This window comes from Oncorhynchus gorbuscha, linkage group LG12, assembly GCF_021184085.1.
Source record: "Oncorhynchus gorbuscha isolate QuinsamMale2020 ecotype Even-year linkage group LG12, OgorEven_v1.0, whole genome shotgun sequence".
Classification (NCBI taxonomy): domain Eukaryota; kingdom Metazoa; phylum Chordata; class Actinopteri; order Salmoniformes; family Salmonidae; genus Oncorhynchus; species Oncorhynchus gorbuscha.
Genome location: NC_060184.1, coordinates 22582108 through 22601465, shown reverse-complemented (window position 1 = coordinate 22601465; position 19358 = coordinate 22582108). Strand labels below are relative to the sequence as shown.

Sequence of the window (19358 nt, the reverse complement as noted above, 5' to 3'; positions counted from 1 at the left end):
AAGTCGGCATCAATGAAGCTGTCATCGGCAACTGAATCGATGAAAGCGTTAATCGCTAAACTCTGATTCTTATTTATGAGGGTAGCAGGAAAACGAGGTCTGACAGGGCTCTTGAGAGGTTGAAACTGGCTCACTAACAAACCTCCCAAACTTAACGAGCCGAGCAGTTTAATGGGCACTGAGGACAAACGGAGATGTAATGTCCCGAGCTACCACAGTAGAGGCAGCTGTTGGTCTCACGTCTACGTTGGCGCTCGTCCTTAGTTAACCCGTGCCGCCCCACTTGCATAGGTTCAGGATCTGGCGGCAGGACTCCTCCACTAATCCCGTGTGAGGGAAAATGATCAACCCCTTCTGGTCCACTTCCTGACCCGAATGGTAACCGAGTCTCAGATTGATTAGATGGACCCCACTGCTTCTCAAGTCAAATCACATTTTATTTGTCACATACACATGGTTAGCAGATGTTAATGTGAGTGTAGCGAAATGCTTGTGCTTCTAGTTCCGACAATGCAGTGATAGGCAACAAGTAATCTAACTAACAATTCCAAAACTACTGTCTTATACACAGTGTAAGGGGATAAAGAATATGTACATAAGGATGTATGAATGAGTGATGGTACAGAGCAGCATACAGTAGATGGTATCGAGTACAGTATATACATATGAGATGAGTATGTAGACAAAGTAAACAAAGTGGCATAGTTAAAGTGGCTAGTGATACATGTATTACATAAGGATGCAGCCGATGATGTAGAGTACAGTATATATGTATGCATATGAGATGAATAATGTAGGGTAAGTAACATTATATAAGGTAGCATTGTTTAAAGTGGCTAGTGATATATTTACATCATTTCCCATCAATTCCCATTATTAGAGTGGCTGGAGTTGGGTCAGTGTCAATGACAGTGTGTTGGCAGCAGCCACTCAATGTTAGTGGTGGCTGTTTAACAGTCTGATGGCCTTGAGATAGAAGCTGTTTTTCAGTCTCTCGGTCCCAGCTTTGATGCACCTGTACTGACCTCGCCTTCTGGATGATAGCGGGGTGAACAGGCAGTGGCTCGGGTGGTTGATGTCCTTGATGATCTTTATGGCCTTCCTGTAATATCGGGTGGTGTAGGTGTCCTGGAGGGCAGGTAGTTTGCCCCCGGTGATGCGTTGTGCAGACCTCACTACCCTCTGGAGAGCCTTACGGTTGAGGGCGGAGCAGTTGCTGTACCAGGCGGTGATACAGCCCGCCAGGATGCTTTCAATTGTGCATCTGTAGAAGTTTGTGAGTGCTTTTGGTGACAAGCCGAATTTCTTCAGCCTCCTGAGGTTGAAGAGGCGCTGCTGCGCCTTCTTCATGACGCTGTCAGTGTGAGTGGACCAATTCAGTTTGTCTGTGATGTGTATGCCGAGGAACTTAAAACTTGCTAAACTCTCCACTACTGTTCCATCAATGTGGATAGGGGGGTGTTTCCTCTGCTGTTTCCTGAAGTCCACAATCATCTCCTTAGTTTTGTTGACGTTGAGTGTGAGGTTATTTTCCCGACACCACACTCCGAGGGCCCTCACCTCCTCCCTGTAGGCCGTCTCGTCGTTGTTGGTAATCAAGCCTACCACTGTTGTGTCGTCCGCAAACTTGATGATTGAGTTGGAGGCGTGCGTGGCCACGCAGTCGTGGGTGAACAGGGAGTACAGGAGAGGGCTCAGAACGCACCCTTGTGGGGCCCCCGTGTTGAGGATCAGCGGGGAGGAGATGTTGTTGCCTACCCTCACCACCTGGGGGCGGCCCATCAGGAAGTCCAGTACCCAGTTGCACAGGGCGGGGTCGAGACCCAGGGTCTCGAGCTTGATGACGAGCTTGGAGGGTACTATGGTGTTGAATGCCGAGCTGTAGTCGATGAACAGCATTCTCACATAGGTATTCCTCTTGTCCAGGTGGGTTAGGGCAGTGTGCAGTGTGGTTGAGATTGCATCGTCTGTGGACCTATTTGGGCGGTAAGCAAATTGGAGTGGGTCTAGGGTGTCAGGTAGGGTGGAGGTGATATGGTCCTTGACTAGTCTCTCAAAGCACTTCATGATGACGGAAGTGAGTGCTACGGGGCGGTAGTCGTTTAGCTCAGTTACCTTAGCTTTCTTGGGAAAAGGAACAATGGTGGCCCTCTTGAAGCATGTGGGAACAGCAGACTGGTATAGGGATTGATTGAATATGTCCGTAAGCACACCGGCCAGCTGGTCTGCACATGCTCTGAGGGCGCGGCTGGGGATGCCGTCTGGGCCTGCAGCCTTGCGAGGGTTAACACGTTTAAATGTCTTACTCACCTCAGCTGCAGTGAAGGAGAGACCGCATGTTTTCGTTGCAGGCCGTGTCAGTGGCACTGTATTGTCCTCAAAGCGGGCAAAAAAGTTATTTAGTCTGCCTGGGAGCAAGACATCCTGGTCAGTGACTGGGCTGGGTTTCTTCTTGTAGTCCGTGATTGACTGTAGACCCTGCCACATGCCTCTTGTGTCTGAGCCGTTGAATTGAGATTCTACTTTGTCTCTGTACTGACGCTTAGCTTGTTTAATAGCCTTGCGGAGGGAATAGCTGCACTGTTTGTATTCGGTCATGTTGCCAGACACCTTGCCCTGATTAAAAGCAGTGGTTCGCGCTTTCAGTTTCACGCGAATACTGCCATCAATCCACGGTTTCTGGTTAGGGAATGTTTTTATCGTTGCTATGGGAACGACATCTTCAACGCACGTTCTAATGAACTCGCACACCGAATCAGCGTATTCGTCAATATTTTTGTCTGACGCAATACGAAACATGTCCCAGTCCACGTGATGGAAGCAGTCTTGGAGTGTGGAGTCCGCTTGGTCGGACCAGCGTTGGACAGACCTCAGCGTGGGAGCCTCTTGTTTTAGTTTCTGCCTGTAGGCAGGGATCAACAAAATGGAGTCGTGGTTCTCCCTCCTTCTCTCTCGGACTCTATTATCTACCCGAATAGCTAAGGTGACCAAACTATCTAGGTCACTAGGCTCTGGATAGGAGATCAGCTCGTCCTTGAGTTGCTCCGACAACCCCTGGTAAAAAAACGCTTGTAGTGATTCCTCATTCCAACCACTCTCCACAGCCAATGTCCTGAATTCTATCACAAAGTCTGCCACACTGCGAGCTCGATGGCGAAGAGAGAACAAAAGTTTAGCTGCGTCCTTACCTCGGACTGGATGGTCAAAAAGCTTTCTCATCTCTGCCGTGAAACCCTGGTATGACGTCATGCATGTGTCCCAAACAGCTGAATGTCATGTTTGTCATTTATTATCATGTCTTGTCCCTGTGCTCCCCATTCTGTTCGTTTCCCTCTGCTGGTCTTATTGGGTTCTTTCCCTCTTTCTATCCCTCTCTCTCCCCCTCCCCCTCTCACTCTCTCGCTCTCTCTTCTCTCTATCGTTCCGTTCCTGCTCCCAGCTGTTCCTATTCCCCTAATCATCATTTAGTCTTCCCACACCTGTTCCCGATCCTTTCCCCTGATTAGAGTCCCTATTTATTCCTTTGTGTTCCGTTCCTGTCCCGTCGGTTCCTTGTTTAGTATTCACCATGCTGTGATTGCGTTTCGCCCTGTCCTGTCGTGTTTTTGCTGTGATTGTGTATCGCCCTGTCCTGTCGTGTTTTTTGCCTTCATCAGATGCTGCGTGTGAGCAGGTGTCTCTGTCTACTACGGCCTGCGCCTACCCGAAGCGACCTGCAGTCTGTGGCCGCTTCTCCAGTTATTCCCCTCTACAGACTAGAGGATTTCTGTCATTCCCTGTTTGGACTTAAATAAACTCTGTTTCTGTTAAGTCGCTTTTGGGTCCTCTTTCACCTGCATGACAGAAGGAACCGACCAAGGAATGGACCCAGCGACTTCAGACGCTCGTTACACTGCCGTCGAGATCCAAGGAGCCATGCTCGGCAGACACGAGCAGGAATTGTCTGCTGCTCGCCATGCCGTGGAGAACCTGGCCGCTCAGGTTTCCGACCTCTCTGGACAGTTCCAGAGTCTACGTCTCGTGCCACCTGTTACTTCCTGGCCTGCCGAGCCTCCAGAACCTAGGGTTAATAACCCACCTTGCTACTCCGGGCAGCCCACTGAGTGCCGCTCCTTTCTCACGCAGTGTGAGATTGTGTTCTCTCTCCAACCCAACACATACTCTAGAGAGAGCTCGGGTTGCTTACGTCATTTCACTCCTTACTGGCCGGGCTCGAGAATGGGGCACAGCTATCTGGGAGGCAAGGGCTGATTGCTCTAACAAATTCCAGAACTTTAAAGAGGAGATGATTCGGGTTTTTGACCGTTCAGTTTTTGGTGGGGAGGCTTCTAGGGCCCTGGCTTCCTTATGCCAAGGTGAACGGTCCATAACGGATTATTCTATTGAGTTTCGCACTCTTGCTGCCTCTAGTGAGTGGAACGAGCCGGCGCTGCTCGCTCGTTTTCTGGAGGGACTCCACGCAGTGGTTAAGGATGAGATTCTCTCCCGGGAGGTTCCTTCAGATGTGGACTCTTTGATTGCTCTCGCCATCCGCATAGAACGACGGGTAGATCTTCGTCACCGGGCTCGTGGAAGAGAGCTCGCATCAACGGTGTTTCCCTGCTCCGCATCGCAACCATCTCCCTCCTCTGGCTTTGAGACTGAGCCCATGCAGCTGGGAGGGATTCGCATCTCGAATAAGGAGAGGGAACGGAGGATCACCAACCGCCTGTGCCTCTATTGCGGAGTTGCTGGACATTTTGTTAATTCATGTCCAGTAAAAGCCAGAGCTCATCTGTAAGCGGAGGGCTACAGGTGAGCGCAACTACTCAAGTCTCTCCATCAAAATCCTGTACTACTTTGTCGGTCCATCTACGCTGGACCGGTTCGGGTGCTACATGTAGTGCCTTGATAGACTCTGGGGCTGAGGGTTGTTTCATGGACGAAGCATGGGTTCGGAAACATGACATTCCTTTCAGAGAGTTAGAGAAGCCTACGCCCATGTTCGCCTTAGATGGTAGTCATCTTCCCAGTATCAGATTTGAGACACTACCTTTAACCCTCACAGTATCTGGTAACCACAGTGAGACTATTTCTTTTTTGATTTTCCGTTCACCGTTTACACCTGTTGTTTTGGGTCATCCCTGGCTAGTATGTCATAATCCTTCTATTAATTGGTCTAGTAATTCTATCCTATCCTGGAACGTTTCTTGTCATGTGAAGTGTTTAATGTCTGCCATCCCTCCCGTTTCTTCTGTCCCTACTTCTCAGGAGGAACCTGGCGATTTGACAGGAGTGCCGGAGGAATATCATGATCTGCGCACGGTCTTCAGTCGGTCCCGAGCCAACTCCCTTCCTCCTCACCGGTCGTATGATTGTAGTATTGATCTCCTTCCGGGGACCACTCCTCCTCGAGGTAGACTATACTCTCTGTCGGCTCCCGAACGTAAGGCTCTCGAGGATTATTTGTCTGTGTCTCTTGACGCCGGTACCATAGTGCCTTCTTCTTCTCCGGCCGGGCGGGGTTCTTTTTGTTAAGAAGAAGGACGGTACTCTGCGCCCCTGCGTGGATTATCGAGGGCTGAATGACATAACGGTTAAGAATCGTTATCCGCTTCCCCTTATGTCATCAGCCTTCGAGATTCTGCAGGGAGCCAGGTGCTTTACTAAGTTGGACCTTCGTAACGCTTACCATCTCGTGCGCATCAGAGAGGGGGACGAGTGGAAAACGGCGTTTAACACTCCGTTAGGGCATTTTGAGTACCGGGTTCTGCCGTTCGGTCTCGCCAATGCGCCAGCTGTTTTTCAGGCATTAGTTAATGATGTTCTGAGAGACATGCTGAACATTTTTGTTTTTGTCTATCTTGACGATATCCTGATTTTTTCTCCGTCACTCGAGATTCATGTTCAGCACGTTCGACGTGTTCTACAGCGCCTTTTAGAGAATTGTCTCTACGTAAAGGCTGAGAAGTGCTCTTTTCATGTCTCCTCCGTTACTTTTCTCGGTTCCGTTATTTCCGCTGAAGGCATTCAGATGGATTCCGCTAAGGTCCAAGCTGTCAGTGATTGGCCCGTTCCAAGGTCACGTGTCGAGTTGCAGCGCTTTTTAGGTTTCGCTAATTTCTATCGGCGTTTCATTCGTAATTTCGGTCAAGTTGCTGCCCCTCTCACAGCTCTTACTTCTGTCAAGACGTGTTTTAAGTGGTCCGGTTCCGCCCAGGAGCTTTTGATCTTCTAAAAGAACGTTTTACGTCCGCTCCTATCCTCGTTACTCCTGACGTCACTAGACAATTCATTGTCGAGGTTGACGCTTCAGAGGTAGGCGTGGGAGCCATTCTATCCCAGCGCTTCCAGTCTGACGATAAGGTTCATCCTTGCGCTTATTTTTCTCATCGCCTGTCGCCATCTGAGCGCAACTATGATGTGGGTAACCGTGAACTGCTCGCCATCCGCTTAGCCCTAGGCGAATGGCGACACTGGTTGGAGGGGGCGACCGTTCCTTTTGTCGTTTGGACAGACCATAAGAACCTTGAGTACATCCGTTCTGCCAAACGACTTAATGCCCGTCAAGCTCGTTGGGCGTTGTTTTTCGCTCGTTTCGAGTTTGTGATTTCTTAACGTCCGGGTAGCAAGAACACCAAGCCTGATGCCTTATCCCGTCTGTTTAGTTCTTCTGTGGCTTCTACTGATCCCGAGGGGATTCTTCCTTATGGGCGTGTTGTCGGGTTAACAGTCTGGGGAATTGAAAGACAGGTTAAGCAAGCACTCACGCACACTGCGTCGCCGCGCGCTTGTCCTAGTAACCTCCTTTTCGTTCCTGTTTCCACTCGTCTGGCTGTTCTTCAGTGGGCTCACTCTGCCAAGTTAGCTGGTCATCCCGGTGTTCGAGGCACTCTTGCGTCTATTCGCCAGCGCTTTTGGTGGCCGACTCAGGAGCGTGACACGCGCCGTTTCGTGGCTGCTTGTTCGGACTGCGCGCAGACTAAGTCGGGTAACTCTCCTCCTGCCGGTCGTCTCAGACCGCTCCCCATTCCTTCTCGACCATGGTCTCACATTGCCTTAGACTTCATTACCGGTCTGCCTTTGTCTGCGGGGAAGACTGTGATTCTGACGGTTGTCGATAGGTTCTCTAAGGCGGCACATTTCATTCCCCTCGCTAAACTTCCTTCCGCTAAGGAGACGGCACAAATCATTATTGAGAATGTATTCAGAATTCATGGCCTCCCGTTAGACGCCGTTTCAGACAGAGGCCCGCAATTCACGTCACAGTTTTGGAGGGAGTTCTGTCGTTTGATTGGTGCGTCCGTCAGTCTCTCTTCCGGGTTTCATCCCCAGTCTAACGGTCAAGCAGAGAGGGCCAATCAGACGATTGGTCGCATACTACGCAGCCTTTCTTTCAGAAACCCTGCGTCTTGGGCAGAACAGCTCCCCTGGGCAGAATACGCTCACACCGCTTCCTTCGTCTGCTACCGGGTTATCTCCGTTTCAGAGTAGTCTGGGTTACCAGCCTCCTCTGTTCTCATCCCAGCTTGCCGAGTCCAGCGTTCCCTCCGCTCAAGCGTTTGTCCAACGTTGTGAGCGCACCTGGAGGAGGGTGAGGTCTGCACTTTGCCGTTACAGGGCACAGACGGTGAGAGCCGCCAATAAACACAGGATTAAGAGTCCAAGGTATTGTTGCGGCCAGAGAGTGTGGCTTTCCACTCGCAACCTTCCTCTTACGACAGCTTCTCGTAAGTTGACTCCGCGGTTCATTGGTCCGTTCCGTGTCTCCCAGGTCGTCAATCCTGTCGCTGTGCGACTGCTTCTTCCGCGACATCTTCGTCGCGTCCATCCTGTCTTCCATGTCTCCTGTGTTAAGCCCTTTCTTCGCACCCCCGTTCGTCTTCCCTCCCCCCTCCCGTCCTTGTCGAGAGCGCACCTATTTACAAGGTACATAAGATCATGGACATGCGTTCTCGGGGACGGGGTCACCAATACTTAGTGGATTGGGAGGGTTACGGTCCTGAGGAGAGGAGTTGGGTTCCGTCTCGGGACGTGCTGGACCGTTCACTCATCGATGATTTCCTCCGTTGCCGCCAGGATTCCTCCTCGAGTGCGCCAGGAGGCGCTCGGTGAGTGGGGGGTACTGTCATGTTTGTCATTTATTATCATGTCTTGTCCCTGTGCTCCCCATTCTGTTCGTTTCCCTCTGCTGGTCTTATTGGGTTCTTTCCCTCTTTCTATCCCTCTCTCTCCCCCTCCCCTCTCACTCTCTCGCTCTCTCTTCTCTCTATCGTTCCGTTCCTGCTCCCAGCTGTTCCTATTCCCCTAATCATCATTTAGTCTTCCCACACCTGTTCCCGATCCTTTCCCCTGATTAGAGTCCCTATTTATTCCTTTGTGTTCCGTTCCTGTCCCGTCGGTTCCTTGTTTAGTATTCACCATGCTGTGATTGCGTTTCGCCCTGTCCTGTCGTGTTTTTGCTGTGATTGTGTATCGCCCTGTCCTGTCGTGTTTTTTGCCTTCATCAGATGCTGCGTGTGAGCAGGTGTCTCTGTCTACTACGGCCTGCGCCTACCCGAAGCGACCTGCAGTCTGTGGCCGCTTCTCCAGTTATTCCCCTCTACAGACTAGAGGATTTCTGTTATTCCCTGTTTGGACTTAAATAAACTCTGTTTCTGTTAAGTCGCTTTTGGGTCCTCTTTCACCTGCATGACACTGAAGCCCATTCCAGAGCTTTACCACGCCGCAGCTCAATAACAAAAGCTATCCTAGCCTTATCTGTGGAGTAAGATTAGGGCTGCAGATCAAAAACTAACCCACACTGTAAAAGAAATGAATGGCATCCTCCCAGATCTCCCTCGTACTTCTCCGGTGTCGGAAGCTTGGGTTCACGGAAGGAAACCGCACCAGACATGGCAGGTGAGATGGGTGAAACAGGTGGTGAATGAATCGCCGGCAAACTGAGCTGATCCTGGATTTGTGTCAAGCTAGCAGATAAGTTCTGGATTGAACCCGCTATCTCCTGTAGCGCCGTCTTGTGTTGTCCCAATGTCTTCCCCTGCTGGGTAATGGCATGGCAAACGGAGTCCAGGTCCGTTGGGTTCATCCTTGGCCGGATCGTTCTGTCACGTTCTTTCAAAATCGAACCCAGAAGCAGACCAGGACAAGGAGAGTAGGAAGAAGGTGAGTATTTATTTACAAGTGAATGTGAATGGGTAGATATATCCAGGTGGCGTAGCGGGCAGCGGTGGTGAGTTGATGGGAGTAAATAGGTGGATCCAATGGGGTAGCGGAATCCTCCGATGACCAGGCTGGAATGGGGTAAATGATCCGGGTGAGTAATGTTCATGGCTAACGATCCGGCAGGGAATGGAGAGCTTTTGAAGGGGAGAGGTGATGATCAGGACAGGTGTGCAGATTACTGATGGGATACAGGTGCGGGTGAACATCAATCTCCCAACAAGCTAATTCGCCCGGCAACCAGACAGGGTGCGTTCCAGGACACCGGAAACACACTCCAGGACAGAAACACAGGCAAACACAGACCCAGGAAGCGGGATTCGTGACAGGTACAGTGGGGCAAAAAAGTATTTAGTTTGCAAGTTCTCCCACTTAAAAAGATGAGAGAGGCCTGTAATTTTCATCATAGGTGCACTTCAACTATGACAGACAAAATGACAAAAAAAAATCCTGAAAATCACATTGTAGGATTTATTTGCAAATGATGGTTGAAAATAAGTATTTGGTCAATAACAAAAGTTTATCTTAATACTTTGTTATATAGCCTTTGTTGGCAATGACAGAGGTCAAACGTTTTCTGTAAGTCTTCACAAGGTTTTCACACACTGTTGCTGGTATTTTGGCCCATTCCTCCATGCAGATCTCCTCTAGAGCAGTGATGTTTTGCGGCTGTTGCTTGGCAACACGGACTTTCAACTCCCTCCAAAGATTTTCTATGGGGTTCAGGTTTTCACTCAAAATCTCACGATACATTGCCCCATTCATTCTTTCCTTTACACGGATCAGTCGTCTTGGTCCCTTTGCAGAAAAACAGCCCCAAAGCATGATTTTTCTACCCCCATGATTCACAGTAGGTATGGTGTTCTTTGGATGCAACTCAGCATTCTTTGTCCTCCAAACACGACGAGTTGAGTTTTTACCCAAAAATTATATTTTGGTTTCATCTGACCATATGACATTCTCCCAATTTTCTTCTGGATCATCCAAATGCCCTCTACAAACTTCAGACGGGCTTGGACATGTACTGGCTTAAGCAGGGGGACACGTCTGGCACTGCAGGATTTGAGTCCCTGGCGGCGTAGTGTGTTACTGATGGTAGGCTTTGTTACTTTGGTCCCAGCTCTCTGCAGGTCATTCACTAGGTGCCCCCATGTGGTTCTGGGATTTTTGCTCACCGTTCTTGTGATCACTTTGACCCCACGGGGGGAGATCTTGCGTGGAGCCCCAGATCGAGAGAGATTATCAGTGGTCTTGTATGTCTTCCATTTCCTAATAATTGCTCCCACAGTTGATTTCTTCAAACCAAGCTGCTTACCTATTGCAGATTCAGTCTTCCCAGCCTGGTGCAGGTCTACAATTTTGTTTCTGGTGTCCTTTGACAGCTTTTTGGTCTTGGCCATAGTGGAGTTTGGAGTGTGACTGTTTGAGGTTGTGGACAGGTGTCTTTTATACTGATAACAAGTTCAAAGAGGTGCCATTAATACAGGTAACGAGTGGAGGACAGAGGAGCCTCTTAAAGAAGAAGTTACAGGTCTGTGAGAGCCAGAAATCTTGTTTGTTTGTAGGTGATCAAATACTTATTTTCCACCATAATTTGCAAATAAATTCATTAAAAATCCTCCAATGTGATTTTCTGGATTTTTTTTTATTTTTTAGTTGAAGTGTACCTATGATGAAAATTACAGGACTCTCTCATATTTTTAAGTGGGAGAACTTGCACAATTGGTGGCTGACTAAATACTTTTTTGCCCCACTGTATATGCTGATCATCATGGCACTTGCCTTCATTTTTGTTATGCTTATGTCAGTTATATCATTCCTCAGTCCTGATAGGCTACTTTCGGAGACTTTCTGAATGGACAATCAAAGCTACCAGCGCATCTCAGACACAAGAACAAATTACATTTCTCCTTTCCTAAAAACTTATTAAAAACCTAGGCCTACCTTCTAATCCTGGCTGTAGGATATGAGAAAGTTGGCAACATTAGGATTATGCCTAAACTATGTAGCCTATCAAATTAATTGACTATGAAAGACAAGGAAAGGAAAGGAAAGGGAGAGAGAGAGACATCTATGTAGCCTAAATGTTTGTAAGCAGTTATTGATATGGTCAAACTCCGGACAATATTTTTTGTCTGTCTCTTACATAGCATACAGGTGGTCAGCTACATTTACTGTAGTAGCCTAGCCTAGGCTGGTGGTGATAAATTGCTACATTGCAGCATTGCTGCATTATAAACGTAGCCTACGGGACAGACAGAGAGAAATTCATTAATTCATTCAAACAACGAACCTGTCCCTGGCAGTCCGCACGCGGACTGTCAGTGGCAGAACACTTGTCCCAGAGGGCATTGGTTGAACCAGGGGTTTGGTAGGGAAGCGCATGCAAGCAGGACGGAATGAAAAATATAGGAGCACCTGCAAAACAGCGAATGTAAACTGTGCCCAATAAAAAAACACACAACCCTCCCCAAAGCAAAAAAAAGTTACACCCTCTCCCATACATTTTTCATGACTCATGATTTTACAATTCATCCGTCATCTTACACATGCACATGATGTTGATGAATATTTAATGAAACTTGTGCATATATTATTAGTTGTTTTCTCTCTATTTTTCAACATCTATACCGCAAAGTGGGGGAGAAAATTATTCAAAATGTCAGCATTTATAAAGTGTGTTGCTGTTGTTTAATATTTTATCTGGTAAAACAAAAAAGTTGATTTGACTCGTTTATATTGGCATAAAGGTTGTGCTTTATTATTTATCAGATTACATATATCGTTGGGATCATCTCATGAATATCTTGTGAAAGTGATGTTTCTGAGAAATCTAGTATATATTCATTTTGGATCATACATTTTGCATAAATGTTTTCTTTCCATCCAAGAGTATTTTGAGAGACAGTCTTACCCTCTGCAGATGTGAGAGATTTGTTTCAAACCTTTTTAAATGATCTAGCCTGAATATATTTTAAATATATTTGTTTTTCACGTTCACAGTGAATAAATTATGAAACCTCGCCAAGCATGGGATTGGTTTAATATACAGAAAGAAATCATTTATACAGTAGCCAACTGCCTGCAGGGACAGAAATGGACATACACAGAAATGAACATGTATGCTACAGTACAATTTTCCATATCACACTAAAATTATTATTAGAGCCTCTGATTCCTTCTTTCCTCGAAAGCTAAACAACATCCCTTATTATCTGCATAACAAAATACCCAGTGTGCCATCCAGTCGATAAGCGTTGATGTGCTATTTGTTTAACAAATCCATTTCTACCTTGGTGTTTTTCTCTCCCCCAGGTTCTGTAGTCTAGCTTAACTGAATGTTTGGAGTACCATTAAAACACCTGCGCGTTTGCAGGTGGATTTGTAGTACTAGTGATGGAAAATGGTGAAGGCCTTATCTGTGATTTTGCATGAGAGGGAACCCACTAGTCCAGGATGCACAATACCTCCTGTTACCTCCCCACACTCTGGGGCTAATGTGCTCTGGTCAGAGCCACTGTGTGTCGTACAGCCTCCCGAGCATTGTCTGAATGCAGCATGAAGCTGCCTGCCTCTCTATTCATGCCACCACTGATTGATTGGCTTTTGTCTCAGTGATTAGAGGCAACTCATGTCTTCTCCACACTTGGAGAAAAAAGAAAACCCTAAGCTTTGGCGAAGCTCGGAGGATAAACTTCCATTTCAATCAGCAGTTGTAGAGAGCTGAAGTGTGCACTTCTTTTCCTGTAATCAGCCAGGATTCCTTATGTTCTACCTCAGTAATGAGGTTCTTTCCAACTCTTTTCAGGAGGGTAAAATGAAGGTGTTATGCAAAACAGCATGACCAAACAGATTGATCAACTAAATTCACTCTTGTGTATGAAAAACAGAACACCATGACATGAATATATAATGACAGATGTATGGAGTTTCATGGTTTACTAATTATTATTATTTTCTTCAAATTTAGTGTAGGGCCTACCAATTGCCCTTGCAGATGTTTTTTGTCAGACAAAGGGTTATAGCCTACTGAGAAATTCCTTCTCTTAGGATCTGGCATGTTATTTGGATCCCCTTTCATTTAGTCAATGTTATTTCCCTGGAGAATAAGGCCACTCTTCTGACCGACTCAATAATGGGTTCCCCCCAAATATATGTTTATAATTACTAATGTATGGATAATTACTCTGTGCACAGCTGCTTGGGAGAGCTGTTCCTATTTGTGTTGATGAAAGTGGGCTCAGGGGCCACATTAATGACTAGGGAGACCCTCTGATTCCAACAATAGCCCAAGGTTTGTCTCTCTGTGTCAGGCAGTGAGGAAAGCCCTGAAGCCTCTTTCTTCTCTCAACGTTGTACACGGCCTGTGATACCGAGGCAGATGAGTCTCTGGGTGTCTGGGAGTTCATCCAATAACATCAGGTACTCCCAAGTGTACTCTCAGGCAGCTTTGACATTTAGATATTATCAGGTAACTAATGCTAGGGGTTACAATTCACCAATGGCTGTTATTTGGGTTGAGCCTTATACATGTAAATGTGGTGTGGAAGCGCTGCATGTTTAATTGCAGCAATATAGCATGTTTCCATGTTGTTTACCTTTCTAATCCAGGCGGCAGGCTGCTTTTGTGCTGCCATATGGGCTCCCATCAGGACTCACTGGGCTCCCCGCTTTAGTAGCTAATATGGCGAGGTGCATGCAGCTTTTCATGAGTGCTTCTCCAATACCATGGAAATGCTGAGTGCTGCTAATTACCATCATACATTTTTCTTTGTGATTTTGCAGTTCAGCAGAAACAAGTTAACAACGCCTCTAAGAGGAGGACCTGACGGGTGTCATATTAGACAGAAAGGTGCTTTTTATAAGAGGTCTTTGCCGGGTGGTAGGGGGCGTAGAGGAGCTAGCGTTGATCCCTGACTCTGACTCCCTTTTGCTCGTGACTATTCAGTATTTTCTGGAAAGAAACAGATGGAAAAAAAACAGTTTTCCTTTCATTCCACTGACCCATGAAATGACAGAGGGTCACCATGGTGACTGGCCCAGATAAACAGACAAGATAGGTTTCAGGAACAGCTTAGCATAGATACCAAACAATTTACATACCCGTGGCGGAATAGCCTACATCACCTTAGGAAAAAAGACCGTCTAATGTACTAGATCATAATGAAAGCCACTAACTAGAAGCTAATTCACTTTCAATTAGGTTATATTTTCAAAACAACATTTTTTGAATTTCTCAGTTCCTGCTGGATGGATAACAGTTGTGCCGGCACTTTTACAATGAAGATCCTGTAAATGGAGAGAAATCTCATCCCCTGAGCAATAGCTCTCAAAACCAAGCATTAAAAGAGGGTCATTACGTGTCATACAATGAAACAAGGTAAGCTGAGCAATGAAATTGAAAAATGCCAAGCTCAGCCTCTGTATTTCGGAGGAAAGTTCTTTAAAAATACTATCATTAATCTGGGAAAAACTGAGTCATAGAGCTGTGAGTCATTGTGTCTGGAATGACAGTAGGACCTTGTCACATGGACCTAACTGTGCATTCTGATTCATGATATATGAGTCATACAGTATCGGATGTATAGCAGCTAGCTAGGCTGCCATAGACATACAGACAGACAGCATGGGACAGAATCAGCAGATAGATCTGTGGTTCGGCAGGTAGCATAGCTTATTCTTAATCAGAAGCCCAGTGTGAGGGATCTCAGCTGGTCAGCTCTGGACTGGACTGAGACATGGACAGACTGGATTTAATAGAGAGAAACTTGATGTTTTGACGAGATGAAATTACATTAATAAAATGTTGCTTAGCGACATGGAGAGGAATGGAGCGCTCAAAGGAGAAGTTCATTTAGTTGTGGCATCTGTTGTGATCGTCAAAGCTCATCAACAGTCAATAGAAGGAACACACGTGAAGAATTCCCATCACGAATATACATACTTCGAGTTCTCAAATTAATGCGGCAGTTTGTTAAACTGAGATCTCACAAATATTTCAAGGCCATTTCCTATTCATTCACATGGAATTTACAGGGAGGGAAATCCAATTATTCTGCCAGGCATTTTTTTCACTCCTCCAACTGTAATAAATGGAGTACTCTGACATACCTTTATTAGTAAGGACAGTGCCTTTACAGTAAGGAGATTGTTAGTTGCAAATATGAAGTTGAGTTTAAAGCCTCCTGTAGTTGCAGTGCAAGTGGGGATTTGGGAATCATTAGCGTCGGAGCTATGAAGTGATATCTGGCTCCGACACCGTTGGGACACACTGTGATCCCTCTCCTCACCGCAGCCGTTTGAAGTGCCATGGCTGGTAGTCATATCAACAACTGGTGTCACGTCCAATCAGACACTGAGATCCAAATGGTCGGGGCAAAGGGGTCTAGCCTTGCCAGCTTCAATTTCCCACAGAGGCCAAGATCGAGGGGGATGGGGACGTGACCCTGAGGATTTCTACACTTCCCGGGCAATTAGAGGCAGTTGTGTGATTGGGAAGAGGAGAGAGAGGAGGCTGAAGTCTCGGCCCCTTGGTGTGGTGTGCAAGCAGAATGCCCTGTCCTCCCTCCCTTTCAGCATAAACTTGGAGATACATCACTCTAACACATATCTCATGGCTCTGGTACTAAAGTTAATTTATTTTTCTTGATTTTCCTTACAGATCAGCATATTGGAACGACAAATATTTGACTTCCTTGGGTACCAATGGGCTCCTATCCTCACAAACTTTGTGCACATCATCATAGTCATCTTGGGGCTCTTTGGGACTGTACAATTCAGACCAAGATACATAACTGGGGTGAGTTATATCTTCTTTAATTTCCTATACATTAATATCTTTGGAAAGTGGAAAGTGTTTTTATGTAAAGTGGTGTTATGAAGCAAATAATATATCTCACCTATCACACATTTGATTTCAGTTGTGTATAATGCTGTTTTTCAAAGGCTTTCCTTAAACTGGGAGAACAGACTGACAAAAGATACTATCACCTGTTAATATTTAATGACTTGAATTGATATTTAAAGTGTCTATACTGAAACGAAATGTAAACTGAGTGTACAAAACACCTGCTCTTTCTGTGACATAGACTGACCAGGTGAATGCAGGTGAAAGCTATGGTGCCTTATTGATGTCACTTGTTAAATCCACTTCAATCAGTGTAGATGAAAGGGAGGAGACAGTTTAGAAAATGATTTTTAACCTCTACTGCGTGTACCCCCAGGGGTACATGCAATGCCGTCGGGGGTACGCCAACTAAAAATGTGATTCACATTTTTTTAAACAACACAATGTGAAATACAGGTAGCTTAGTCAAATAATTAACATCTAATCACATTAACCGTTACTCTCTCGCGGGAATTCCACTAATGGTCCGTATGTAGCCAAACGTAGCTGCTGCTCATGTTGGTATCTGTACGGATGGTGCAAAAGCCATAACAGGGAGACATAGTGGAGTGGTAACGCGCGTGCAAGCAGTTGCTCCCGACACCACTTGGGTGCACCGAGAGGCTCCGGCGGCCAAGGGAATGCCTGATAGCTTGAAAGATCCTTTGGACACTACAGTGAAAATGGTTAACTTTGTTAAAGCAAGGCCCCTGTACTCTCATGTATGTTCTGCACTATGCAGTGATATGGGTAGCGACCATGTGACGCTTTTACAACATACAGAAAGAAGTGTGCTGGTTATCAAGGGGCAGTGTATTGACACGTTTTTTTCAACTGAGAGACGAGCTTCAAGTTTTCTTTACTGACCATAATTTCCACTTATCTGACTGCTTGCATGATGACGAGTTTCTCACACGACTGGCCTATCTGGGTGATGTTTTTTCTCGCCTGAATCATCTGAATCTAGGATTACAGAGACTCTCCGCAAATATATTCAATGTGCGGGACAAAATTGAGGCTATGATTAAGACGTTGGAGCTCCTCTCTGTCTGCATTAACAAGGACAACACATAGGTCTTTCTATCATTATATGATTTTTTGTGGGCAAATGAACTCAAGCTTACGGGCAATGTCAAATGTGATATAGCGAAGCACCTGAGTGAGCTGGGTGCAGGTACTTTCCTGAAATGGATGACACAAACAACTGGATTCGTTATCCCTCTCATGCCCTGCTTCCAGTGTTATGCAGGTGAATGAGGACCCAAAAGCGACTTGGCGAAAACAGAGTCTTTAATCCAGTAAAGTAAAATACAATCAAAAAACACAACTTCCACTCGTAATGACGAGAACCGACTGGAGACTCGATCTTGAACAGCAGGTTGCCTCGGGAAGGCACTTGAACCTAGCAGACTCAGACACCTGCTCACCACGCAGCATCTGAGGGAAACACGACACGACTGGGCGATACACAAACACAGCACGGTGAACAATAGATACAAGGATCCGACAGGACAGGAACGGAAAACAAGGGAAGAAATAGGGACTCTAATCAGGGAAAAGGATCGGGAACAGGTGTGGGAAGACTAAATGATTGATTAGGGGAATAGGAACAGCTGGGAGCAGGAACGGAACGATAGAGAGAAGAGAGAGAGGGAGGGGGAGAGAGAGGGATAGAAAAAGGGAACGAACCTAATAAGACCAGCAGGGGGAAACGAACAGAAGGGAAAGCATAATGACAAGATAATATATGACAAAACATGACATCCAGGCCACTTACCGATATCTGAACAAGAGAAAATGCAACAAGCAGTTCTGTGAAAATTGAATTTAATCATAAGCCACTGCCAGATTTCTAGACTGGGCTGCGTTCAGAGTATCCTGCCTTGGCAGATTGCGCTGTTAAGACACTGATGTCCTTGGCAACCATGTACCTAGGTGAGAGTGGAATCTCGGCCCTCACTAGCATGAAAACTAAATACAGCCACAGACTGTGTGTGGAAAATGATTTAAGACTGAGACTCTCTCCAATACAACCCAACATTGCAACCCAACATTGCAGAGTTATGTGCATCCTTTCAAGCACACCCTTCTCATTAACCTGTGGTGAGTTATTCACAATTATTGATGAACAACTAAGGTTTTAAATGTAAGATTGTTAAATAAAGAGCAAAATGATTGATTATTATTATATTACTATTTGTGCCCTGGTCCTGTAAGAGCTCTTTGCCACTTCCCACGGGCCGGGTTGTGACACAAACTCACACTCATTCTTATGTTTAATACATGTATCGTATAGTGTGTGTATGTGTGTGTGGCAGGCTTACAATGATGGCACAAAACAACATTTGAGAGTGCGCTGATCCTGGTGCTATAGAGGGGGTACACAGCTGGAGGTTGAATGTTTGAAGGGGTACGGGACTATCAAAAGTTTGGGAACCACTGCTCTATGGGATCGGAGTCACTATACTGGGACGGTTGAGCTAACATGCGCCAATGTGATTAGCATGACGCTGTAAATAACAAGAACATTCCCAGGACATAGACATGTCTTATATGGGTAGAAAGCTTACATTCTTGTTATTCTAACTGCACTATCCAATTTACTGTAGCTATTACAGCTATTCACAGATCTTCATTGTAAAGTGTTTAAACACTGTTTGCCATGCTTGTTCAATGAGCTATAAACAATTAATGAACATGCACCTGTGGAACGGTCATTAAGACACTAACAGCTTTACAGCCGGTAGGAAATGAAGGTCACAGTTATGAAAACTTAGGACACTAAAGAGGCATTTCTACTGACTCTGAAAAAATCCAAAAGGAAGATGCCCAGTGTCCCTGCTCATCTGCGCGAACGTGCCTTGGGCATGCTGCAAGGAGGCATGAGGACTGCAGATGTGGCCAGGGCAATAAATTGCTATGTCCGTACTGTGAGATGCCTGAGACAGCGCTAAAGGGAGACAGGATGGACAGCTGATCGTCCTCGCAGTGGCAGACCACGACTTGTAGGCCTGTTGTAAGACAGGTCCTCACCTGACATCACAATGTCGCAACAATGTTGCCTATAGGCACAAACCCACTGTCGCTGGACCAGACAGGACTGGCAAAAATTGCTCTTCACTGACGAGGTGCGGTTTTGTCTCACATGGGGTGATGGTCGGATTTGCGTTTATCGTCGAAGGAATGAGTGTTACACCGAGGCCTGTACTTTGGAGCGGGATCAATTTGGAGGTGGAGGGTCCATCATGGTCTGAAGCGGTGTGTCACAGCA

The 19358-nt window shown here is 46.3% G+C and overlaps 1 protein-coding gene across 1 annotated transcript in view; it reads left to right on the top strand.

Annotated features, from left to right (window-relative positions):
• The window catches only part of LOC123991604 (sodium/potassium-transporting ATPase subunit beta-1-interacting protein 2), a 173089-nt gene that overhangs the window by 72030 nt on the left and 81701 nt on the right, over nucleotides 1-19358 (top strand). The window contains exon 2 of the mRNA XM_046293229.1: nucleotides 15863-16000. Within this exon, the coding sequence (XP_046149185.1) occupies nucleotides 15863-16000 (138 nt within the window). The remainder of the gene's footprint in view (nucleotides 1-15862; nucleotides 16001-19358) is intronic.